This window comes from Oncorhynchus masou, chromosome 28 (assembly GCF_036934945.1).
Source record: "Oncorhynchus masou masou isolate Uvic2021 chromosome 28, UVic_Omas_1.1, whole genome shotgun sequence".
NCBI lineage: Eukaryota > Metazoa > Chordata > Actinopteri > Salmoniformes > Salmonidae > Oncorhynchus > Oncorhynchus masou.
In genome coordinates this window covers 53,109,737-53,137,035 of record NC_088239.1, presented here as the reverse complement: position 1 = coordinate 53,137,035, position 27,299 = coordinate 53,109,737, and the positions used below count along the sequence as shown (strand labels likewise).

At 43.3% G+C, this 27,299-nt stretch overlaps 1 protein-coding gene across 1 annotated transcript in view; it reads left to right on the top strand.

Moving 5' to 3' along the window:
• Nucleotides 1-27,299, top strand: part of unc13bb (unc-13 homolog Bb (C. elegans)) — a 108,720-nt gene that overhangs the window by 47,896 nt on the left and 33,525 nt on the right. The window contains 2 exon segments of the mRNA XM_064942600.1: nucleotides 8,688-8,999; nucleotides 9,131-9,221. Of these exon segments, the coding sequence (XP_064798672.1) occupies nucleotides 8,688-8,999; nucleotides 9,131-9,221 (403 nt within the window).

Below are 27,299 nucleotides of genomic sequence, written 5' to 3'. Positions count from 1 at the left end.
TAAAACTTCAATTTCTCTCCTCTGACAATGTCTCTTCCCAACAGCCTCCAAAAGCAGCAGGAGGAGGAATGTTCTCTGGGTTCATGAAATTTGCTTCTGGTGAGGATGTCAGTGCTTACAAACCTCCAGAAATTCCCAATCAAGAACAGGCCCAGCATAGCCAATTGCCCCCAGTTCCACATCAGCAGCATATGCAGCAACATCAAAGGCCACCACCAATGTCTCTTGGGATGCAGCAAGCACCTCCTGAACCTCAAGGTTTTTTGACAGGTCTTTTTAAAGGGGCCGCCACTGACGATACATCTAAGGTTGGCTCCAATCAGCCCCAGCAAGGAGGGTTGTTGTCAGGAATTCTTAGATTTGGCTCTGGAAGTGACTTATCTGGGAACCCACCACCACAGCAAGTTCCCCCAAACAGTCAACCTCCTAGTGCCAGTAATTGTCAACAATTCCCTCCTCAACCTCCCCCACAACAAATTGCACCTCCTCCTTCTCAGCCTGGGGGTATTCTCTCAGGGTTACTGAGGTTTTCCTCTGCAGAAAACCTTTCACCTAATGTACCACCTCCCCAGGGCCAACAGCAAGGGGTGTTCCCTAGCAATCACCCCAGTCAGAAACAAGCACCAAGCCCATCCCAACAACCACCCTCTCAACAAGCACCTCCTCAACAAGGAGGGCTTTTCTCTGGCTTGTTTAAGTTGGGTTCCTCTGATAATGTTTTGAGCACCCAAACAACTCCACTCCAGCAACAACTGCCGCCGTCTGCTGGCCCTCGTAATCAGAACTTCAACCAACACAATATGCAAGGGCCAAACCGTGATCCTCTGAGGGACCAGGCTTTTCTAGACAACAAACCAGACTTCTCTAGACAACATACAGTTCCAAAACCTGCTCAACAAGGTGGTCTCCTTTCTGGACTTTTTAAGTTTGCTTCTGCAGACAATGTATCTACCAATCAGTCCCCAATACCTCAGACACATTCTGCACCTCCTCTCAATCAGCCTAGCCAGCAGTACCCAAACAGGCAGAATGTGCCATTGCAAAACCAAAATCAACCAACTCAACAGCCTAGTCAACAAGTACAAGACCAAAATCAACCAACACAGCAGCCTAGTCAACAGGTACAACGCCAAAATCAACCAACTCAACAGCCTAGTCTGCTGTCTGGGCTATTCAAAAACTCTTCCACAGAAAATGTGCCTCAGCAGTCGCCATCAATCAGCCAAGAAAGACAGCAACATGTAATTTCGCCACCAAACGTAATCTCGCCAAATGCCAGGCAAAATCTAACTCCTTCACGGCAAGATACTGCAAGCCAGCCTGGAGTTCTCTCTGGATTGTTTAACAAGTTAACGAAATCCTCTGGAAATGTTGAGGCCTGCAATCCGTCACCACCCATGCAAATGCAGCAAATACAACATCATACAATCACTCCAGCTGGACAGCCTACACAGCAAACACCTCCATCTACACATATACCACATCAGGTCCCACATGAACCCAATGAGGAGGCTGACAAAAAGCCAGGCTTTCTATCAGGACTATTCAATAGGAATCCAACAGATGAAGTCTCCACTCATAAATCAGCAGAAATGCTCAAGTACAATTCAGAGCCAAAGACACTATCTGCAAGCTCCCCAGGTTTGCTCTCAAGCATGTTCAAGACTGGGCCAAGCAACACTGTAGCGAACAATACTTCTGAGTCTGAAATGGAGAGGAGAGAAAGTGGTCTCATTGGTCACTCCATTCCAAGACAAAACAGAAATGTTGCAGAAATTGCACCTGGCTCATGGGAAGCTGAGACTTTAGATTTAAGGACGTCAGCTACTTATGCAAGGTCTTTTCAGAGCCAACCATCCTACACATCATGCAGTACTGGCCATTTACCTCAGTTAATGCACTACCATGGTTCTCTTCAGTCTAACCACCCATTAGCCACCTCTTACAGTGCAGAAAACATGTTATCCCTTTTACAAGGGCATCCAAATACTGCAATGATGTCATCCCAACAATATCTTAATCAAAGTAATCATTCCTTATATTCTGTAACCGGACAGGATGGCTACCAAGATCTGTTGCCATCATATAGAGTCAATTCTAGTTCTGGTGAAAACCAATGGATCCAAGAATCAATTCTGTGGCAGCGGCTTCAAAATCAATCACAGACTTATCACACAAGTGATGTGAGTTATGTACAGCCTCCAGAAGGAGCAGTGTTCCAAGACTCCACTCTCTACTGTAGCTCCACAAATATAGATAATCAATATAGTTCCCCTCAACCATGGCATGAAATTGACTATAACCAAGAACCGATTAAGCACCACCAACAAGGGGTGCCCAGAAATGTTGACAGCAATCCATATACCAAGAAAAAACTAATGAACAGCTATGATGACTTGGGAAATCTGCATACTAATCAAATGATGGAACAGAAGGAGTACTGGACTGAAGAAGAGGGTGCATTGAACTTGAGCACCAAAATGAGTAATGCCAAGTTTGGTAAATGGAACTCCTTTGATAATGGTAGCTGTTATAGTCTGAATGGCATTTCATATCATGAGGGCTATTATGAGGAAAATCCACCTAATCTATCTTATTCAGCTAATTGGCAATATAGTGACCAAGGCATGGTTAATCAAAGTCAATTGAGTTTGACTAGGTCATTTGATCGCAGTTACCCTAAACCTCACAATGGAGAGATGGAAGAGTGTTTGTACTTGGAAGAGACAGAATGGTACCATCAATGGCTTGTACTTTTGGAGCAAGGTATGTGGTGGCCAGCTGATGATGGGGATTGTGGGTACTTTGTTTACAGTGATCATGAATACATATATGCCCTGCTAACAGATGCAGGAGGTACGATGGTCTATGCTTGTGCACCTGAGGGAGAGTCCTTGGGAACTGGGCCTGATAACTTCCCAAGTGCTTGGCTACATAATGAAATGGTCACAGTATGTGGATTTAAAGTCCCTCTCTATAATGAGGATGAGCTCCTCTGGCTTCCTGGACAAGATCAGGATGTTCCCAAACTCCTCAATGCCCCCCTGGACCTATCTGCTGCCTATAGAAAAGGAAATCAGATCATGAATTTGAACCTGGAGCAGTTCTCTCAGATGTTTGAGAGCTCCTTCCTTGCACAAAAAGAACAGGCTGTAGATTTCTCACTATATAGACTGAACAAAGTCAGAATGGATCCAAGACAACCCAATCATGCCTATCAGAATCCATATATGGAGGTCATAGACCTTTCATGTTCTAACAGGGATCAGAAAGGCCCTTATTGGAACAATCAGCAAATGAAGGAACTTCTCTCTCAAAAGGTTGCTGTCTCGCACAATGCTACCCCCACCACAGATTCCTCTCAACAACGCTTGAACAACTGTTACCAGCCTCGTCAAAGAAGGCATTCATCTTTTGGGGTCAGAGTCCGGCATGTAGATGACACACCAGAGGAGGAATGGAGACAGAGAGTGACTCCAGGAGAGGAAATACCTAATCGGCATGTCAAGAAGTTCTCTTCATTCATTTCCTCAATCGTTGGCAAAACCGCTGAGTCAGATTTGAACAAAGGAAAAGCTGGCTTGTCCTCTTGTGTTAATGGAGAACGATATAAACCACCTGGGACTGAGGCTACCCCTGTGGACCAACAGGCCAAGAGCATACTTTCATCAGGTTTCCAGAGTCTTAAATCAAAGATTATCAAAGAAGATCCCCCTGCTACAACAACTCCGGCTCAGAGTGTAGTTCAACAGACAGAGAGACCAGCCGCATCCACCTCTTCTAGAATTCTACCCACACCTCCCGCATCTGGACAATATGGGCAACCTCCAGCACAACCACCAACTGTTACTCAGAAACCGAGACTTGCACGACAAGCCACCATGTCTCAGCAAGCTGCTCCACCAACACAGCCCACAGTGCCAACCAGTTCCATGGACCCACTCAATAAATCTGTCTCTCCACTACAACCACAATCACAGTACACCACAGGTAGATCATCTGTAAAACCAGTGGAAAAACCAGCTGAACAACCACAGGGAGGATTTATGAGCTTTTTCAAGTCTGCTCTACTGATCGAGGAGCCAACGCCAGAGCCCCCTAAACCCCCAGAACCATTGTCAAAACCACAAGATAGAAATGGTTCTACTGCTAACTTACCTGGCAGCACATCCCCAAATAAACAGGAGGACACAGGAGCCTCTAATCTTTTTGGGTCAATAGGCAACTTCTTTAGTGCAGAGTCTCCTCCATCACAGCAACCAAAACCTGTTGTTAAAAATGAGCCAAACAGAGTTGTTGCACAAGGTTCTCAATCAAGACCATCTCTACAGAAACAACAAACAATGGATGGAGTGCAACGTGGGGTACCACATCCAGCTCCTGGTCAGACACCAGGTAAAAGCATGTCACAAGTATTTCCTCCCAATACAAGCACTGGCCCCACCCCAGGCCGATCACAGACTATGACACCAACTGGACAAACCAAACAGGAACCACCCCCCAAACCATCAGTTGGACTGTTCGGCTTTATGGGAGAAATTGGAGACATGATCTCTGGAACACCACCAACAACTACTACAACTACTACTAAAGAGGAATCTCCTGGTATGGGGTTATTGTCCATGTTTGGGGGGTCTAGTCCTCAGCAGGCACCAACCCAAACTGAGTCATCTCAAGCACCTCATCCAGAACCACATGTTAAAAGTTTATTCTCTATGTTCGGTGGACCAAGTCCACCACGGGGACCATCGCAGGCGGCAACACCACAGGCACCTCAATCTGGGTCCAGTCCACCACAAGCTCAACCTCAACCAGAGACTAGCTCTATTCTTGGGGGGCTCTTTTCTGGTTCATCTGCCAGTGAAAGCCCACCAAAAGGATTATTTTCAATGTTGAGTGGCCCCAGTGCCCCACAACCTCCAGGACAAGCTGGGTCAGCTCCAGACTCCTCTGTCCCAGAATCTACAGTTCCTAAAGAACCACCTACTAAAAATGTGTTTTCCATGTTCAGTGGCCCTCTGTCACCCCCACAAGCAAGCTCTGTTGACTCGGTAGCCACAGTACCTACTCCTGAGTGTGCCAATGCTCAGAAGGAATCCATCTCAGGTATTCCACCTCAGGAAGCTGCCCCACCTAAAGAGCCACCAGCTACAGCTGCCCCTCAAACTGCGGGTTCTGTGTTGGGAGGGTTGTTTGGAGGATCTAGTCCGCAGCCAGCCACAACTGCCCCTCAAACTGCGGGTTCTGTGTTGGGAGGGTTGTTTGGAGGATCTAGTCCGCAGCCAGCCACAACTGCCCCTCAAACTGCGGGTTCTGTGTTGGGAGGGTTGTTTGGAGGATCTAGTCCGCAGCCAGCCACAACTGCCCCTCAAACTGCGGGTTCTGTGTTGGGAGGGTTGTTTGGAGGATCTAGTCCGCAGCCAGCCACAACTGCCCCTCAAACTGCGGGTTCTATGTTGGGAGGGTTGTTTGGAGGATCTAGTCCGCAGCCATCTACAACTTCCCCTCAAACTGCGGGTTCTGTGTTGGGAGGGTTGTTTGGAGGATCTAGTCCGCAGCCAGCCACAACTGCCCCTCAAACTGCGGGTTCTATGTTGGGAGGGTTGTTTGGAGGATCTAGTCCGCAGCCAGCTACAACTGCCCCTCACACTGCAGGGTCTATGTTGGGAGGGTTGTTTGGAGGATCTAGTCCGCAGCCAGCTACAAGTGCTCCCCTAACTGTGGGTTCTAAGTTGGGAGGGTTGTTTGGAGGGCCTAGGCCCCAGCCAGCTACAACTGCCCCTCAAACTTCGGGTTCTGTGTTTGGGGGATTGTTTGGAGGACCCAGTCCACCCCCAGCACCTATTCAAACAGCAAAACCCCCTGAGAACAAAATATCAACAGCGGCACCTCGCACAACTCAAGCAGATGGCACTATAAAAATAAAAGAGCAGGGAAACGCACCTAAAGATGGTACTGTAGTTGAGGCTGTTGATTCTGCAAGAACATTACCTACCCCTGAGTGTGCAAGTGCCCAAAAAGAAACCATCCCAGATGGTGCACTTCAGGAATCTGCCCCACCTAAAGAGCCAGAAACCCCAAAAGAGCCACCAACTACAGACACTCCTCAAACTACGGGTTCTATGTTGGGAGGGTTGTTTGGAGGATCTAGTCCGCAGCCAGCTACAGCTGCCCCGCAAACTGTAGGCTCTATGTTGGGAGGGTTGTTTGGAGGGTCTAGTCCCCAGCCAGCTACAACTGCCCCGCAAACTGCGGGTTCTATGTTGGGAGGATTGTTTGGAGGATCTAATCCCCAGCCAGCTACAGATACTCCTCAAACAGAACCAATAAAACCCCCAGAGAACAAAATATCAACAGCTGTGTCTGATACCACTCCAGATACCATTGCCAAAATAAAAGAGCTGGGAGACACCCCTAAAGATGGTACGGCAGTTGAGGCTGAAACCACAGAGCTTACCCCGGAGTGTGCCACTGCCCAAAAGGAATCCATCCCAAAGGGTGCACCTCAGGAACCTGCCCCACCAAAAGAGCCAGAAACCCCTAAAGAGCCATCAGCTACAGGATTTCTCTCCCTGTTTGGAGGGTCTACTCCCCAGCTTGGCACAGCTACTCCTCAAACTGCTGGTTCTATGCTGGGAGGTCTGTTTGGAGGGTCCAGTCCCCAGCCTGCTACAGCTGCCCCTCAAACTGCAAGTTCTATGTTGGGAGGTCTGTTTGGAGGGTCCAGTCCCCAGCCATCTACAGCTGCCCATCAAACTGCGGGTTCTATGTTGGGAGGTCTGTTTGGAGGGTCTAGTCCCCAACCAGCTACAGCTTCCCCGCAAGCTGCAGGTTCTATGTTCAGCGGTATGTTAGGAGGGTTAAGTCCCCAGCCCGCAGCTACTTCTCAAACTGCAGCTTCTATGTTTGGGGGGTTGTTTGGAGGGTCCACTCCCCAGCCAGCTAAAACTACTTCTCAAACAGCACCAGCAAGTCCCCCTGAGAATAAAATCTCAACAGCTGCCCCTGACACCACCACAGCAGATAGCACTGATAAAATGAAAGAGCCAGGAGACACTGGCACGGTTACTTTGCATGAACACTCACAATTATCTGAGGCACCAAAACAACCTGACACCAAAACTCAGCCTCAGGAGTTGGTTGGCTTCAAACCTGATGGTAATGCTGTTGAAGTAGCCCAGGGTCAAGGGTTTGAGAAACTTCCTGCTCCAGCTGTGGACTGTCAATCAAAAGAAGCGGAAATCCCTGCATCATCAGGTCAACCTGATAAAACGGAACAGCCCTTAAAATCAGAACAACCTCCAATGACTGATCAGTCCAGTTCTGGAAAAGAAAAGGCTGCATTTGTGGGAGAAGTAATAGATGATAAGCCTATTGTAATTGTGGGAGAGCCTGAGAGTAAGGGAACGGACAAATCAGGCCCACCAGTGGAAAGTCCCCAGAAGATTCCTCAAGCTGACCAGTTGACTAAGACTGAAGAGCCAGCCCCCAAATCCCTGTTTGGGGGTTTTATGACAGGAACCAGTGATGCTGGAAAGTCTTTTGGATCCATGTTTTCATCTCCCCCCACAATTCCCAAAGCCCTTCCCACAATGCCTCAAGCAGAAGCAGGTGGTGGTCTGTTCTCAGGATTCAAAACTATGTCTGCAGGCCTGTTTCAGGAGGAGAAGCCAGGCACAGCAAAGCAAGAACCATCCACAGCCTCTCTATTTGGGACAAAATTAGGTTTCTGGGGGGCCGCTGCCGAACCTCCCAAGCCACAAGCTCCTCCGGTTATTACCACTCAGCCCAAAGCTAATGATAAGCCAACCAAGGAGACAAGTGATCAAAGTTCGGTAGGTCCCCCTGACTTAGCCAAACCCCAGATTTGCATCTCCACACCTGACGTAGATCCTTCAGCATCCCTGTCCCAAAAGGAGAAGGAAAGCCTTGTAGAACCACTCCCCTCTGCAGATTCCACCTCTGAAGTGCTGCTGGACAACCAGTCCAAGAAGGACCTATTGAGTTCTAAAAGGCCAGTAGAAGCATAATAAATGGTCTTCCCCAACACCATTTATGATGCATTGATATTTTGGGGAGAGTAATCCGGGTCCAGCTCCGCACTCCACCCCACTGAATTCTGTGTTCTGTGTCTTTCCTTTAACCGTGTTTGTTTTTAGCATTTGTACTACTGTAGCTTTGTGTTGGTGGTTGATTGTGAAGTTTATCATACCCATCGTGGTATAGTGATAATAAGCTAAGTATTTCTTACTCTTGAACTCCTAATGTAAGATGAATTCTATGAATGTATTCAAAAGAAAGTCTAACCTTACAGAATTCCCTGTCATTCAGTTTGATCAAAAGAGATTTCAGTAACTCATTGTCCCCCAGAAATAGAAATACAGAAAACCAACACAGGCTAAAACAATACAGACAAACAATTATTGAAATAATTTAGTACATTCAAATTCATTTCAGGCAATTGGTGTATTCATTCTAATTTGCCAAAATGTTGTTTTTTTCTCTCTGTAAGGTTAGATGTCTTTTACGATGGTGTACAATTCAGTAGAAACAATGCACTAGTTGTAATAACGTCTATATCCAATTAATGAGCCAATCAGTTGCACGATTCAAAGTGTTTTTCTTTTTCACAACAATTATTATTCTAATATTAAGTCTCTTCCCTTACCTCTTTTTCACCACTCCAGTCCGGTGGAAAGTAGTCGCTTTGGGTCCTCTGGAAACCTGAGCCAGACCAGCTCCCAGCTTAGTGAGACAGGCCAGGAGAGTGCTCCAGGCTCAGGGCTGGAAGAGTCCTTCCACTCTTACCACAGTACTACCTTCTGCCCCTCTACCGCTGGCCAGCAACCCACCAACGGACACCTCCCCAGCAATGGACACTCTGTTTTGGGGCAGGAGGAATTGTGCAGACCCTCCCTGGATGTGGGGAAGAGCTTAAATGGCTCTATGAAGAGATTGGACCACTCAGTTGAGAAAATATCCAATAAAATGCTGCAAAGGTGAGTCTGAGTTCCAGCAAGTGTCATACATTTTAAACACTTAAATAAGCATCCAAATTTTTGAGCAGTAAATATTACAAATACAGTATTAGTGAGTGGTCAATCTATCTCTTGCTCCCCACACACCCCAGTTTCCACGACAATGGGCCTCCTTTGCCCTTCTCTCCATCCAGAATACGCTGGTTGAAGGCCATCAACAAAGTGAGGGTACAGCTGCAGGAGGTAGGAAGTTATCTCAATGTAACTTGTCGGTCCTTTCTCTTATCTTTTACCCACTCTCTACACATTTGCAACCGCCATTTTATATCCTGCTACCTGTTTGTATGGTTTCACCATGTGCATGGTTGGGTTTCACCTCTGGTAGTTTGAACTTGGCAAACTATATTTCTTATTTAAAGTGTCTATTTAGATGGATTTACTTGTTTGCTGCTATCTGGGTGTTCCCTCAGTGAGGTACCAGAGGGGTTTTCATGTTGTACATACAGATAGATCATCACTCTAAGGTCTACTGGGAGTTATTTGTTGTTGCATAAAAATATCTTAAACAACCTGAATGTGTTAATCTGCTTGGTATTTCAGTACAGTATACAGTTTACTCTGGAAAATGTACAACCTTTCATTTCTTGCACTCTCTGCCTCTCCAACCCCCCCCCCCCCCTTCAGACCCCTCTAGTTAATTTCACCTCTCATCCTGACACCATGTAATTGTGAAAGGTAGGCTTAGCTTCTCTTTGTAAAGTTACACGTGACCTGGTGGCCCTGTGCTTCAGAGGTGGATAATTATCATTAATGAATTGTTAACTCAGGAATTAATCGCTCTCTCACACAACAAAGGACCTCTCAAATGTAGCCTCTTTTCTTCTCGTGCTATATCAGATTAGTGTTTTCCATAATACAACCCAAGCTACAACCAAATTATGTGTAGTTCAAAAGTAAGCATGTTGATGTCCAAAATATCTCCTGAAAAACAGAGTTCAGTCTACAGTGGTTATTTATTTTGCTCCATGATCCCTGTTGTCGTCTTCCCTGCCTATGGATCTATCCCTCTGCAGCAACTGAGCTAATGGAGTGGTGAATTGAGCCTAGGGGAGAGACTGAGCAACTGAATGAGAGAGAGGGAGAGATGTGAGAAAATGGGGAACGAGTGTGAGGGGAATAAAGTACAGCTTCAATGTTTATCCCATTTTTCTTTTGCGTATTTTTTCGAGCAAATGTAGGCCATGCTTTATCCTCTGAAGATGCTCACTTGGAGTGAAAGGATAGTGGGGAAGTGTTGCACATACGGAAATAATAACTGACACACCCAGTTGTACCAAAAAGGTACAAGGGAAAGGAATGGGCTGAGATGTTGGCAGAATAATACTGTCAGAAACCATGCTGATTTCACATAGTAGACTTGGTGCTTAGGACTCATTTGAATGAGAGGGTGGTCAAACCAGTATCTCCAAACTGTCGCTCAAGGAAATTGAATACATCAAAAAAAGAATGACCTCTGTCAACCTCAATTTATCCTTATTCTCCGTGATGTAGGTATCTGGGTTGGAGCTGCTTTGAGGTTTTATATTGAAAGATTATGGTCATATTGAAGCCAGTCTGTCTGTTGGTCAGAGACAGTTCATATACAGTGTGAGGACTGCTTTCAGCTGTAGCACAGATTATGTTGTCTAAGCATGCACCCGATTAATCAAACTCCACCCGCGGTTAGAGATCAGTGCTGGTCGTAATGAACAGGTTACAGTTGTTGTGCAGTGTCTGGTTATGAGGGAGCAATTGTCATAGCCCGGTTCCATTATGCTAATTGCTATAGGGCTGGTAGAGAGAGGACCATGTAAACGCCTGCTGACCTGCTGATGGAAGGCAACAGGAGAGATGTAGAGAAAGGTGAAAGCCATACACAGCAAGTGTTATTTATTTTGGGACATCAGGAGGGACTTAAGACACAAGCCTGTATCCCGACAAGACTGTGTAAGGAAGTACAATTAGTCATTAGTCAGTCAACAAAGGTGTCAAAGGTCAGGATAAAAGTAATGGGGGGCTACAATGCATCTTAAGACACCTTTTCACACATTTGGGAATGGATATTAGCTTCGTAAGGACTGTTTGTCTGGGTACATCAGTGTGCATGTCATGTACAGTGCCTTCACATTTTGTTGTTAGTCTGAATTTTAATTGGATTCAATTGAGATAGTGTCACTGGACTACACACTACCCCATAATGTCAAAGTGGAATGATGTTTTTAGAAGTGTTTACAAATGAATAAAACATGAAATGTATTCAACCCCTTTCTTATAGCAAGCCTAAATGAGTTCAGGAGTAGAAATTTGCTTGACAAGTCACATAAGTTGCATGGACTCTGTGTGCAAAGAGAGACAGATGTCCTTCCTAACTCAGTTGCCGGAGAGGAAGGAAACCGCTTGGGGATTTCACCATAACTCCAATGGTGACTTTAAAGCGGTTAGAGTTTAATGGCTATGATAGGAGAAAACTGAGGATAGATCAACATTGCAGTTACTCCACAATACTAACCTAAGTGACAGAGTAATAAGGAGGAGGCTTGTACAGAATACAAATATTCCAAAACATGCATCCTGTTTGCAATTAGGCACGAAAGTAAAACTGCAAAAACTGTGGTAAAGACATTTACTTTATGTCCTGAATACGAAATGTTATGGACAAAACCAACACAACACATCACTGAGTCCACTCCTCATAATTTCAAGCATGGTGGTGGCTGCATTGTGTTATTGGTATAGTTGTCATCAGCAAGAACTTAGGATTTTTTTTAGGATAAAAACAAATGGAATAGAGCTAAGCACAGGCAAAATCCTAGAAAACCTGGTTGTCTGCTTTCTAACAGACACTGGGAGACATTCACCTGTCAGCAGGACAATAACCTAAAACACAAGGACAAATGTACACTGGAGTTGCTTACCAAGATGACAGTCTTAAAAATCTTTGGAAAGACTTCAAAATTGCTGTGTAGCAATGATTAACAACCAACTTGACAAAGCATGACATTTTGTTTAAAGCAATGTGCAAATATAGTACAATCCAGGTGTGCAAAGCTCTTCGACTTACCCAAAAAGACTCACCGCTGTAATCGCTGCCAAAGGTGATTCTAACGTGTTATGTCAGGGGCCTGAATGCTTAACTTAAATAAAATACTAATATATTTTTATTTCATAAATTGTAATATTTTGTAAAAACATTTTTTTTTTATAAGTCTTCCACTTTGACGTGAAAGTATAAATTTGTATAGATTGTTGACAAATCCATTTTAATCTCACTTTACAACACAACAAAATGTGAAACAAGTCGAGGGGTGTGAATACTTTCTGAAGGCACTGTATGTGTGAGTTATGAAGTCAAAAGGGTAGGCACACAGCCAAACGGAGAGAGTGAGTGAGGACAGCGGGAGGAGACCGATAAAGAGGGGGAAATGAAGAGGGAGACTGAGAGCTGGCATTTTCACAGTTTCAGATTAGCTTTGTGCTGGAATATGTCGCCAGAGGACAGAGAGAGCGAGAGAGGGAACAAGAGAAAGTGAACGCACGAAAGAGTGGTGGGAGGGATACTTAACTGGGAATGAACTGTCATGTGAGCCTACATTCCTCGCTCCTGCCCTTCCTGTTTGTACATCTGGAATGAGAGAGAGTCAACACTTCCCCTGCGTCTGTCAATCTGGGTGAAGACGACCAGCCGTATGTGCTTTGTATGTCGAGCATGGAATTAAATGTACAGTACCTGGAGATATTTAACTAAATTTAAAAAAATCCATGGTGACTTTTACGATTTTGCGCTTGTCAACTATTGAGCAGTTTTCCACATGGGGTAAGGCTTATTGAATGATATGCATCTGTAGAAATTGTTCTTGCATGAAGTTTGCATTCAGTATTGCACTACATAAAGAGTATTTTCTCCTGACTTTTATTTGTGAAATGTACTAATAGAATATTTGCTTTTCATAACAAAGTGTAATATTGAATTATAGTTGAGTATTGTTTTTACAAACATGAAAGGACAACTTTGCTCCTGTTGCCTGAAAATAAGAAAAAAAGCGGCCAATCGATCAGTTGAAAACGAACAAAGCAAACCAGACTTTTTTTCCAGGCCGCAGACCATGAAGGAAAGAGAGAAAAGACGTTGCTCTTGGGCACTAAAGTGACTCTGTCAGAATTACCCAGACAGGCTCCTACCAGCTGCCTCCCCCTCTCCCTGGTCTGGACAGCTTACTGTGGAGGCTGAGCCACAGGCCATTCTACAGACTATATGGGCCACTGGCTGGCTAGGTTAAATGGGCCAGTAATGATCTTTAGGAGCTGCTGCTGAAAGTAATTTGTGTCTAAATCACATTTAGATAATCAATGTGTATTTTACCTCAACATTTCTGTTAATCTTGTCCCGGTTTATTTTCTGATTGTCATAGTTAATGGAGTATGATGTGAAATGGCTAAAACGGGTCATTTAAATGGAAAGTTAATGAATGTGGATATCTAATTCCTGACAGTCGTGGACAGCTGTTATAAATGTATATACATCACTAATAGCCAAATGGTTCTGGCAGGCTAGCTGTTCTTATTGCTATGCATGATTATGCCTTCCTGCCAACTGTGCTCTTATCATGCTAATGCACACCTCCAGTACTTGAGTGGTATTGGACAGAGGTAAAAACCTCTGGTATAGGGGAGGGTTAGTGACGTTTCCCACCAGCGTAGAGTCCTGTGCATACTATCCACAGGCTGGAGACGCACTTAACATCTACTCCCAGTGTGGACCTTTGAGCCCTGACCGGGAAAAAACAGGCATCTGGCAAATATTTGTGGCAAACTTTTGGTCAATTGGCCGCAAATTTGCAGCACGCTCATATTTTCACATGCAAATTAGTTTTGTGACCAGCTGTTGTGGTTAATTTGCGGCAATTTGTGAAAGTCTGGCAAACAATTCTAGAAAACTTGTGGTGAACTTTGTTTGCTGCAAACTCTGTATGCATATGCAAATTAGATCCGTTTTTTGGCGACGCTGTTAAACAACATTGAAATGTATCGACATAACTTTAAATTATGTGATTTGATTTAACTTACTAAAAACTAAACATACTAAATGTACGGTACCAGTCAAAAGTTTGGACACCTACTCAATCAAGAATTTTTCTTTATTTTTACTATTTTCTACCTTGTAGAATAATAGTGAAGACAAAGTATGAAATAACACATATGGAAAAGTGTTAAACAAATCAAAATATATTTACTATTTTAGATTCTTCAAAGTAGCCACCCTTTGCCTTGATGACAGCTTTGCATTCTCTCAACCAGCTTAATGAGGAATGCTTTTCCAACAGTCTTGAAGGAGTTCCCACATATGCTAAGCACTTTTTGGCTGCTTTTCCTTCACCCTGCAGTCCAACACATCCCAAACCTTCTCATTTGGGGTGAGGTCAGGTGATTGTGGAGGCCAGGTCATCTGATGCAGCACTCGATCACTCTCATTGGTCAAATAGCCCTTGCACAGCCTGGAGGTGTGTTGGGTCATTGTCCTGTTGAAAACAAATGATAGTCCCACTAAGCGCAAATCAGATGGGATGGCGTATTGTTGCAGAATGCTGTGGTAGCCATGCTGGTTAAGTATGAATTGAATTCTAAATAAATCACTGACAGTGTCACCAGAAAAGCACCATCACACCACCACCACCATGCTTCACAGCGGGAACCACACACGCAGAGATCATTCGTTCACCTACTCTCCATCTCACAAAGACATGGCGGTTGGAACCAAAAATTCTCATTAGACCAAAGGATGGATTTCCACCAGTCTAATGTCCATTGCTCGTGTTTCTTGGCCCAAGAAAGTCTCCTCTTGTTATTGGTGTCCGTTTAATAGTGGTTTCTTTGCAGCAATTTGACCATGAAGGCCTGATTCACGCAGTCTCCTCTGAACAGTTGATATTTAGATGTCTTACTTGAACTCTGTGAAGCATTTATTTGGGCTGCAATTTGATGTGCAGTTAATTAACTTGTCCTCTGCAACAGAGGTAACTCTACGTCTTCCTTTCCTGTGGCGGTCCTCATGAGATCCAGTTTCATCGTAGCATATGATGTTTTTTGTGACTGAACTTGAAGAAACATTCAAAGTTATTGAAATTTTCTGGATTGACTGACCTCTTAAAGTAATGGACAGTCGTTTCTCTTTGCTAATTTGAGCTGTTCTTGCCATAATATGGACTTGGTCTTTTACTAAATAGGGCTATCTTCTGTATATCCTGCTACCTTGTCACAACACAACTGATTGGCTCAAACACAATAAGAAGGAAAGAATTTCCACAAATGAACTTTATCAAGGCACACCTGTTAATTTTAAATGCATTTCAGGTATCTACCTCATGAAGCTGGTTGAGAGAATGCCAAGAGTGTGCAAAGCTGCCAAAAAGGCAAAGGGTGGCCACTTTGAAGAATCACAATTATAAAATATATTTTGATTTTGTTTTTTGGTTACTATATTATTCCATGTGTTATTTCATAGTTTTGATGTCTTCACTACTATTCTACAATGTTGAAAATATTACAAATAAAGAAAAAACCTTGAATGAGTACAGTAGGTGTGTATTAACTTTTGACTGGTGTTGTACATCATGTAAAAGAATGTGTAGGAATATATGATACATTTTTAAAACCCATTGAAACAAAGCCCTATTGTCTAAATGTTTTTCAAAAGATAGGATAGATTATTAGAATTGATATGCACACTCTGACTGCAATCAGAAAAATACAAAATGTGTGTGACAGTCTTAAGTGGTGTTAACATAGATCTGTCTAAAAGACAGTGCCAGAGCAAATCAATAGATATTCACATTCACTGACACACTTTGGCTATCTTAGGTGACAACACATATACACACACCATGCTGTTACGATCTACATTTGGGTCGAGTTAAAATATTGTTACACAGAGAACATGTTTTAAAATGTTACATTTGAAGGTCACTACTAAGGACATGGACTAATAACTCATTACTTAAATGTATTTTATACATAAAGCACTTTTCACAATCCCCAAAATGGAACATTTTGAATGTAAAATAAATTCTTGTGATAGAATGAAAGCGTAACACAACGTGCTTCAGTAGTTGAACCAAAGGCTAACAAACCAGATACCATACTGTAGGCAAAAAGCAGGCACAAATGCATTTAAGAACAAACTAAAAGTAATTTAAGTGGTTTAAGAGTGGCTTAAGAGCATATTAGTGTTGGAATGAGACACTCATAGCTCATCCGTCTATTGATCTATTAATTCATAGGAACATATCAGCAGGAGGGCTGTGCTTTCTCCTGTCACTTCTCACACTACATACAAGAGCAGATACTTATCCACTATTGTTGAGTGGAAAAATACATGCTTGCAACAGTCTTGCTGCAGGGGATTCGGTTCCTTGCAACTGATACACTGTGGACTGTAGGAATTCCCATGCTGGGGCACAGTGGGAAAATTGATATCAAACACATCATAGGACTTGAAGCACACATCCAGAGGCCAAAGCAGTGTGTACCTTGCTCCAATGCCGGTCCATTAATGACCGTGAACACCTGTAAGCAGTCCCCAAGAGTCAACACAAATGGGTAGGGTCTGGTCACCTCCGCCTGGTGCTGGTACTCAACCATGTTGGTCCCAACTTGTTAGAATATGAGGACTTGTCAGGCACACTGACAATGCCATCACACACAATTGATTTGGTATATTTTATAGCAATTTACATCAATCAAAACCCAATCCCTGTTTGATGCCTACGTCTTCTATTAATTTTGGGCTGGGGCATATATTTTCATTTACACAACACTAACCATGTTTACAGCCAACCATTTTAATGCAGCTGAATTACCTGACGCATGAAAAATCAAGACCGGGCTGATAGAAAGATTAAATGGCTACAGACAATTTCTTGGTTTGACATAGTGGGATGTCTCTTAACCCAGAGTAACCTAAATGTATTACGCGAGAAATGGCGGCGGAAACTCCTTTACGCACAAATATTGCTATAATAACCGTCATATCGAAGTAACCCTGGACAAGCACACCTGATTCAACTTGTCAACTAATCATCATGGCCTGGGTGAGTTGAATTGAGGTGTTTGTCAAGGGCTAAAATGAAACGTTACTGTTGGAGGTACTTGAGGACCAGGGTTGGCAAGCACTGGGCTAGAACTCATGTGCCAGAGGGGGCACATTTGCTGTATAATTCAATAGTTTGTGACAACTATCAGTAGAGTTCAAAATACAATTTAAACCCATTTAACTTGTTTTTTTTTACTAGTTACATGAGAATTTAACAGCAAAAGTTATTTTTATGTGTACTTCGTCATCACGCACAGCCTTTTATTGACAAAAAGGCAGTTTGTTGGAAACCTCGCCGGTGGGAAAATGCATATTGTTTTCTGCAGATTTAAATATTTGCATTTAAATCTGTCGCAAATTGGATGGAAATCTACCCAATGTCTTTGAGTGTGCAGTAACGCGTAACAGATTCTGGAATGCTGTTCCATTCATTCAAGGTTTACAAAAGGCCATCTAATTGTCCCACCAATCTCCCTATGCTTATCTAATATTTAAACTAACAGGCTGAAAATCAATGAAGGGCTTTCTGGTCTCATTGAAGCTGGGTCGGAATGTCTTCCTGCCTAATTTGTATACTGGTGTTGGGAGGGCCACTGTCAGAAGTCTTAAAGCGATGTCACCTTGTGTATCTGGAGAGAAGACTGTTTAGGGAATAACTTGATAGTTTCAGGCTAAAAGTAAATGAGGTACCACCAGCAGGGTTATTTAAAACAATACCTGCACTTCCAATAAGTTTTTTTAGATCTGTTTCTCGCTGGGCTGGCAAAATGTTTTTTTGGGGGTCCTTGAAGACTGCAATCCTGTACCAGTGAGTTTCCATGAACAGTCTGGGTTTGAAATGTAGAAGTCCTGAACAATCTGTTGTAAAGCAGACTAACTTTATTTGTAACATTTTATTACTGCCCCATATGACTTCAAATTGTGTTATATTGTAGCCAGACAAACGATTACTTTTCCATTGCAGTTGATCGTTAGTCTGGCTAACACTAAACTCTCGAAGTCCTCCTGACTTCAGAGTCTGGCATGGCTCATTGTTGTCGGGACACAATGCGTCGATAATGAAAGGGGCTGTGCTTTTACTGGTTGGCTCTCCTCTGTATTTCTCTCTCAAACTGCCCCTGAGTACTGCCCACTTTCTTACAATGGTTGGATTTTCAGATACAATGAGAGGTCTCAACCCCGTGGGAAAAATAGAGAACCAATCAAACTCTGTTGCACGATTTATTAGAACATATTGCATTAACAAACAGCCTCCTTTCCAGACCAGTGTGGTCACAGCTCTCCCTGTGCTGTGAGTTGCGTCAGCCAGGCTAGTTAATCACAGCAAACAGAATAAAATTCAAGTCTGTTTTTGTAAAAAAAAAAAGTAATCCACCATGGCCTGGAGTATCCAGCAGACGTGGATACTCTCTGACTATCTCAACTGTCTTGGCCCCATTCTGTCTGGTCCACTGAGCCCTCCAGATCATGGTCTCCTTCATGTACTCTGCAACCTGGTTTGCCGGACAGGTGTTGTTCAACCACTTGGTCATCTGGGCTGCGCTGTCATATTTGACTCTGTTGTGAGCACAAAGTATTCAATAAATAATAATATTCCTTTTAACAATCAGTTTTCATAATGTACAAATCTTTCAACATATACCTGGTAAGACCCGGCTACTGCTCAAGCTTGGTGTGTCGCTTGGTGTGTCCTGAGGACCTTCCCTTGTATATAAAAAAAGGTGGCGTTTATAGAATACTCACTGCGTGAAAGACTTATGTTCTTCTTTAACTTTAGGCTATAGTTGAGTCGCTAGCCAACATGCTACTGAACTGTGACACTAGCATATTGACATACATATTGGTATTAAAAGACTGCAACGTATTCACCTAGAAATGTGTTTAGGCAAATCATTAGTTATCTAGCTACCTAATCACATGAATTGTGCAAAAATATGATAGTTAACATTAACTATTTAAGTGCTAGCCAGCCAGTCAGTCAGTGGTGCTGACCGATTTGAAACTGGTATCACAAAAATGTGTTTCACTTTATCCCATAAAACATGACATTGCTAACTAGGTACCATTTAGCGAATAAAATGTTAGGAAGTTGAATAAGTTACACTCACCAGACAACTTTGTCAGGTACTGTAGCTAGCTAGATGGATTGGTTTCTAATTTCCAACAAATGTTTCCCCTTGATTGGTCAGTAATGCTTACTGGTCATGGAACTCATGTGTTTACCATAAATGCTGCTGGTAAACTGTTTGCCACTAGTGGAAATAAATGTTACTACCACAGTTTTGCCACAGATGCAAATAGAATCTTGAGAGAAGTGTCTGCCAGAAAAAAAAAACATTTTCACAAACTATTTGGTTTGCAGCATATTTGCCACAAACTTGCTGGAAGTTTGCAGCCTTTAGAGAAGGCCTAAGGATTTATGAAATTATTTGTAGTTTTAAAATACAGATACAGTGGGGCAAAAAAGTATTTAGTCAGCCACCAATTGTGCAAGTTCTCCCACTTAAAAAGATGAGAGGCCTTTAATTTTCATCATAGGCACACTTCAACTACGACTGAGAAAAAAAAATCCAGAAAATCACATTGTAGGATTTTTAATGACTTTATTTGCAAATTATGGTGGAAAATAAACTTTTATTGACCAAATACTTATCTCAATTCTTAGTTATATACCATTTGTTGGCAATGAATGAGGTCAAACGTTTTCTGTAAGTCTTCACAAGGTTTTCACACACTGTTGCTGGTATTTTGGCCCATTCCTCCATGCAGATCTCCTCTAAAGCAGTGATGTTTTGGGGCTGTTGCTGGGCAACACGGACTTTCAACTCCCTCCAAAGATTTTCTATGGGGTTGAGATATGGAGGACTTGCTAGGCCACTCCAGGACCTTGAAATGCTTCTGACGAAGGCACTCCTTCGTTGCCCGGGTGGTGTGTTTGGGACCATTGTCATGCTGAAAGACCCAGCCACGTTTCATCTTCAATGCCCTTGCTGATGGAAGGAGATTTTCACTCAATCTCATGATACATGGCCCCATTCATTCTTTCCTTCAGTCGTCCTGGTCACTTTGCAGATAAACAGCCCCAAAGCATGATGTTTCCACCCCCATGCCTCATAGTAGGTATGGTGTTCTTTGGATGCAACTTGGTATTCTTTGTCCTCCAAACACGACGAGTTGAGTTTTTACCAAAAAGTAATATTTTGGTTTCATCTAACCATATGACATTCTCCCAATCTTCTTCTGGATCATCCAAATGCTCTCTAGCAAACTTCAGACAGGCCTGGACATGTACTGGCTTAAGCAGGGGGACACGTCTGGCACTGCAGGATTTGAGTCCCTGGTGGCGTAGTGTGTTTGAGGTTGTGGACAGGTGTCTTTTTTATACTGATAACAAGTTCAAACAGGTGCCATTAATACAGGTAACGAGTGGAGGACAGAGGAGCCTCTTAAAGAAGTTTCAGGTCTGTGAGAGCCAGACATCTTGCTTGTTTGTAGGTGACCAAATACTTATTTTCCACCATAATTTGCAAATAAATTCATTAAAAATCCTACAATGTGATTTTCTGGATTTTTTTTCTCATTTTGTCTGTCATAGTTGAAGTGTACCTATGGTGAAAATTACAGGCCTCATCTTTTTAAGTAGGAGAACTTGCACAATTGGTGGCTGACTAAATACTTTTTGTCCCACTGTATATTTTTAATTTCAATAGAATTTGAATATCATTGAAATGTTGTTTTTCTTTTCAGTGATATTCTGATTTAATCACTTAAGTTTGTGTTGGAATGGAAAGGGTTAACACTGAAGAGAAAGATTCCATCAGAATTTTCTTTGGTCTTTTGGGAGAACTCCTAGCCAAGTCAGTAATTTGCTCTCAGAAGCTAGATATAAGGCATCTGCCGTTGAACTAAATTAGCAAAGATTTTGTATAACTAAACCAAGATACACCTGTCATTTTCAAATTGGAACAAATTAATCATAGTGGACAGAGCAAGCAAGGAGGTGGGCAGAGCCAAGCACGAGCTAGCGAGATCCTATTGGCCTGTTCTAGCGTGCATTTGCATATTTCCATTAGGGAACACCTTGCTCTTCCATATTTGGTTGGGAGTTGAAATTCCAAGTGGATGCTTAACATTTATACATCCAGGAAAATGTCTCATTGTTTGATCTGTGGTATTAGGGCAGAATTTTGGCGTGACAGTGGAATCGACCAATAACATTTTGACTTGTAATAAGTGGGACGGTTTCTGCAGAAACGTATGTAAACAGGTTTCCCACGGTCTCGCTAGCTAGCTTTTGTTGTAGGCAATGGGGTCCGCAAACCCCTAGGTACTGCTGAGGATTTTTATGACCGCTAGCAACAACAGAATAAACAAATTACATTCCTACAGAAGAAAAGAGAATGTCTTCTTTCTAATGATGATTCTCAACTCCTAATATTGAGCAAATTACACTCATTTGTTCCAATTATATTTACTGGAGTATCTGACATACAATAAGCTTTGAAAAAGCACCCTGCAAATAGGTTAGCAGTGTGGCAAGTGCTTTTTTTTTAGACCTTTTCTAGCTAATAGACTGTTAAAGTTTACACTTCCTCTTCCAATTATAATGTGGGGAGGTCAAAATAATGAAATAGTATCTACCACATCAATTAATTTTAAATTGTTGAATACTTCTCCTTGCCATTGTCATTCACTTGATGAGACGAAGAGATGTGAATTTGTTTTGTTTTTGCTAATGCGTGATAGGTGTCCCTGGGTCGCCGGTTTGTCTAGGAGGGGTCCCATGGCAAGAAAAGGTTGAAGACTCCTGTTCTAGGCTAGTGTGCAGTGACTGCAGCAGGTGTTATCGAAGAGGATGGTGCTAATAGCTTCGCCCTTTTCAAGATTAACTTTGAACAGGAAGATAAGTTTCATCGTCTGGTGCGTGGAAGTGTTTTTTTGTTTTTATTGCAGCTCACTTGCTGTTAGCTATCTCCTTGAAAGTAATTTATGTATGTGAAACATTGCTGCATATAAACTTTAGCTCGCCGGTTACTTTGTGCTAAACGTGAGACTTTTTTTGCACTGGGAAGTAATATTTGTACATTTTGGTTGGGAAATGCTTAGCTAATGGTTGTTTTTGTATTCTTATGATTGGGACCTACTGGCTTATTATGTCAGTGAATGGGCTGCTTATCGTTTAGCATCATGCTGTGTGACTGCTGTCTCTATCGGCCCTATTTGTTGTACAAAAAGTGGTCTCCTACACGGCGTGCTCTGCATATTACGGTCAGTGTTAGGCATGGGCGGTATACTGTATACCGTGCTATTTGGAAGTAGCCACAGGATGGTTTTTCAATAAATACCATTGGAAGTATTTCTTTAGAAATTTGAATATTTGTAGCTACTTTTTAAGTAAATACCTGGAGTCAACTTGTGCAATACGTTAGGCGATGAAGCAGATCGCGTTCTTCATTTCACCTGTCACATTATTTTGCATTATGAAGCTTACCAGTAGCGTCCCAGAACAGTTGAGCCAGTCACGTGTTTGTTTGTAAACCGGAGAAAGCGGGACCTGGGATGAGTAAGGAGTTGGCCTGCCTCAATTCTGAAATAACTTTATTTTGATAAGCTTGAAATGGATATGGTCTACTAAACTTAACAACCCAAAACCCATATCTAAGTTTAGCTTTCTGGTAGTTTATCAAAGTTATCTGGCTAACTCATTGATCTTGCTTTTGTAGTACACCCTCCTGGTGAGTCCAGCTGTTTATTTGGTTAAACTTGCTTACGAGCCCCAAACCAACAACGTAGTTTTTTTAAAAATACGGATAAGTATAAGAAATAAAGTAAAGTAAATAACTATAGCGAGACTATATACAGGGGGGTACCGGTACAGAGTCAATGTGCGCAGGCACAGGTAATATGTAGGTAGAGTTATTAAAGTGACTGCATAGATGATAACATAGTATCAGCAGTGTAAAAGAGTGGGAGGGGTAGGCAATGCAAATAGTATGCCATTTAGCCATTTGATTAGGTGTTCAGGAGTCTAACGGCTTAGGGGTAGAAGCAGTTGCCATACCAGGCAGTGATGCAACCAGTCAGGATGCTCTCGATGGTGCAGCTGTAAAACCTTTTCAGGATCTGAGGACCTGATACTATGTTCATGTTCTTTTTCTTGATTTGGGCATTTGGTACAACATGTTGGAAGGTAACCCCCCACCCCCCGCCGAAGACCAATACCCAATACGGTTTGCCACTGTCTCCTCCTATATTTGTACATACTCTTAGTTTCTCCACCTTAACACCAGCCAGAGAATTACTCCCCTATCAATTTCAGATGGGAGCAAAGCCATTTTTTCAGTACCTTTGTGATGTTACATTGTGAACTTGCGTCTAATATAGTACTAGGCATAGGAGGCACGTCCATAAGGTACATTGAATTAAATTGTCAAAATGATATAGCCTAATTTAGTCTACTCCTGTCAATACAGAAATCAATTTAATCATAAATAATGGGCTACTACACCAGAAAGCATGATTTGGCCACAGAGGATCATTGGCTGTTGTCAGAAGGGTGTGCATATTCAGTGCCACTGACCACAAATTCTGACAATTTTGTCCCCAGTTAGATGGATTTCATACTGTATTTGTCCCCCCTTCTTGTGGGCCTATTATATGCATGAGACTGTTGTTTTTATGTGCTACTCAATATTGGGAAGGTGTCCTTAATGTTTAGTATACTCGGTGTACGTTTTATCTTATTGGTCATTTTCCTAGATATGTTTGGTATGTGCTCTAGCTACAGTATATGCATCAAACTCCAGTCCAGTTCGACGTAGATGAACTAGCTCAAAAGCTGACAGGAAAGAAAGTTAAGCCAGCGACCCTGTGCTCTGTCTGACACGGATTTCTTGGTCTGGGCAAATGGCCACAGAACCACACAGCATGATGGTGGTTAAACTGACCATTCTGTCTGTCATTCAGTTAGAGACAGCAGCATGGGGTTGGAAATTGTGCAGCACTGATTCCCCTCAGCGGGTTGGTTCTTAACAGCATAATGGCACACAGTGAGTGGATAGGGTTTGGCTGTCACTGTCTGAGCTGCTTCAAACAACCAGGATCAGTGGGGATGAGGGGTAGATGAACAAGCAATGAATCCTTAAATATTAGTTGGCTGTTGCGTGAGTGCATATTTACTTATTGCCTCACTATAGAGTACATTTGTGGATTTCCATGTACATCCAGGTTCATAATTATTGGCACCCTCTAAGAATCTGTTCTATGTGCTCTGTTTCTATGTTTCCCGGGTTTTAAGTTTAGTTTTGTGTCTTTTGCTTTCGATTTTGCACACCAGCTTCAAACTGCAGAAAATACAATTTTTAGGATTTAATGACAAGATACTGTATTTCACAGCGTTTTAGATGGTACAATGATTATCTACACTGTCCATTGCTTGTTTTGTAACAAGGAATTGGCAGTTCGATTTCTATATTTTGCACCTTTAAACAAAATATATTTCTCTGAGCAATTGTATTAGTAACAGCCCCAGACCATTATACCTCCTCCACCAAACTTTACATGCATCGGGCGGGTAGCATTCTCCTGGCAGCCGCCAAACCCAGATTCATCCGTCTGACTGCCTGATGGTGATGCTTGAGTCATCACTCCAGAGAACGCGTTTCCACTGTTCGAGTTCAATGGCGCTTGGCATTGCGCATGGTGATCTTATGCTTGTGTCCGGCTGCTCGGCCATGGAAACCCAGTTCGTGAAGTTACGGACAAACATTCTAGTGCTGACGTTGCTTCCAGAAGCAGTTTGGAACTCTAGTGAGTGTTGCATCTGAGGACAGACGATTTTTACGAGTTACGCGCATCAGCCCTCGGTGGTCCCGTTCTATAAGCTTGTATGGCCTACCACTTTGCAACTGAGACGTTGTTGCTCCTAGACGTTTCCCCTTCACAAGAACAGCACTTACAGTTGACCGGAGCAGTTCTAGCAGGGCAGGAATGTGAAGAACTGACTTGTTGGAAAGGTGGCATCCTATGATGGTGCCACTTTGAAAGTCACTGAGCTCTTCTGTAAGGAAATTCTACTGCCAATGTTTGTCTTTGGAGATTGCATGGCTGTGTGCTTGATTTTATACACCTGCCAGAAATAACCGAATCCACTAATCTGAAGGGATGTCCACATACTTTTGTATATATAGAGTATCTCTACTGCAGCTGGTGTGTGCACAGAAAATACCCTGACTCAGAGGAGAGAATTGAGCCGTCAACTAATTACCAGGCTGTCTTCTGATCATGTCCTAATTATAGAGTTTATACCAGCTGTACGGTGTCCGATCATTTCCCTGCTCCTTCCTTCTCCGTGACTGGAGAGAGGGGGTGACTGGCCAACCCACTGATGTACAGAGCATTGGTTTGACTCACAATGACCCCCAATATCAATGTGGGATTTTTATCACAATTCAACGCTCCACCATAATCTATTTCTCTGGCGTTGCAGAGATGAATGCCCTCTACTCCCACTCTCCCATGCCTGAGTGTCTGCATTTTGTCTGTGTTTTGTATGATTCTGCCGGCAGTGTAAATGGGAATGCATTGGCATGAGCTAGCTAAATTCTTATGTGCGTTGTTTGCAAACCATATAGAAACTGACTGCTCAAATAACTCATCCAGTCATCCATTGCAATTTTACTTATTTTGGCTATAGCACCACTTATTTAATTTGTTTTTTAATGATTTCACCAGACATTATATAGCGGCCATTATATAGCAGCAGGAATTTGGTGTTTTTCTCGCTCTGCTTTCTGGTCTGTTGGACTGAAAAATGTGTATACTGGCAAGGTCCAAAATGAAGGTGGAATTATAAATATGTTTATTGATTCTCTGAGGGATTTGTGTACTGTATGCCAATGACTGAAATGTAAAGGATGAAATGGCTTGTACGCATGCATAAGGGAAGGTTCATGTTGATGGGAAACAAACATTGCAAAATTAAAACAAATCTTTGCGTGTATAATAATATTTTGAAAAACAAAGTTGTATTTCTCTCATGTCTCTGTCTTCTCTGCCTTGCCAGTCATGGACAAGGCTCTGTGAGCAGATCAGTCTCTTCTACATCATCAGGATGTTGTGTGGTCACACAAAGAACTGAGGCCCAGGGTGCTGGTTGGCCCCTGAGGACGAAGACCAGGAAGCCAGGCCCCCAGACAGATGTTCTCTAGGGGCCACGAGAAGGGCCTCAGTGGACCAGATGAATACAGTGGTGTAGAGGCACCTCAGAGTCCACACAAGTGGTCCAAGAGGAGGGAGCTGGGGGGTAAGACGAGCACTCAGAGCCCCAAGGTGGGACGGAGCCTGCGGAGGAAGTTCCAGAAGTTCCTGCAGGGCCCGGCAGGGCCGGGGGAGCCCTCCATCCACCAGCCCCATCATCTGCTCTCCCCTGTGGAGCAGGACATATTTATATGTGGCCTGAAGAGAGACCCCTCCAGTGGGGAGTTCACTGGACTCCACTCCTCCCTGCCCAATGGCCGAAGTCACACAGGGACTCTAAACCCACCTGTGGCTGGGAATATGATGCTGAACAAAGAGGGCTTCATCAACGCCCCCGGTACTGTAAGTACCAACGGCCCCACCGCTAGCCTACCCATCACTCCCTCTGGAGAGAACAGCAGCGCTGAATGTCAGGATGGGATCAGGGTTGTGGAGGACACACACAGGCCTTCTCCTAGTGAAGAGGAGGAAGATGAGGGAGAGAAATGCTCCAGTGACATCGTTGAACACATATTGAAAGAGCTGAGAGGTATAAACAAGATTCAGGAGGAGATCGCAGACCTGCGGCAGTACCTGACCTCTGTGAGAGGCTCAGTGGACGAGGTCTCCTGCTGTGTGGATGCAGTGCTGAATGAGATAGGGGAGCTCTACTCTGGAGCCTCAGCACCAGGACCCCAGACCCCTCAGAGGCTTAGTGGCAGCCCGGGCAGTCAGAATGTTGTCACAGCCTTCCACAGGAGGGCCACCAGTCCTTTACTGGAGCGCCTGCAGGGGTCTTGGGACAAAGACCCAGTGAAGATGATGATGGTGCCACCCCAGGAGTCACCTAAAACATGGAGAGAAAGGTTAGCTCCTTGCCAACGCGAACCAGCTGACCAGGAGAATTCCGACCACAGCTCAGAAGTGTCCTCTTCACGACCAGGGCCCAGTCAAGCCAG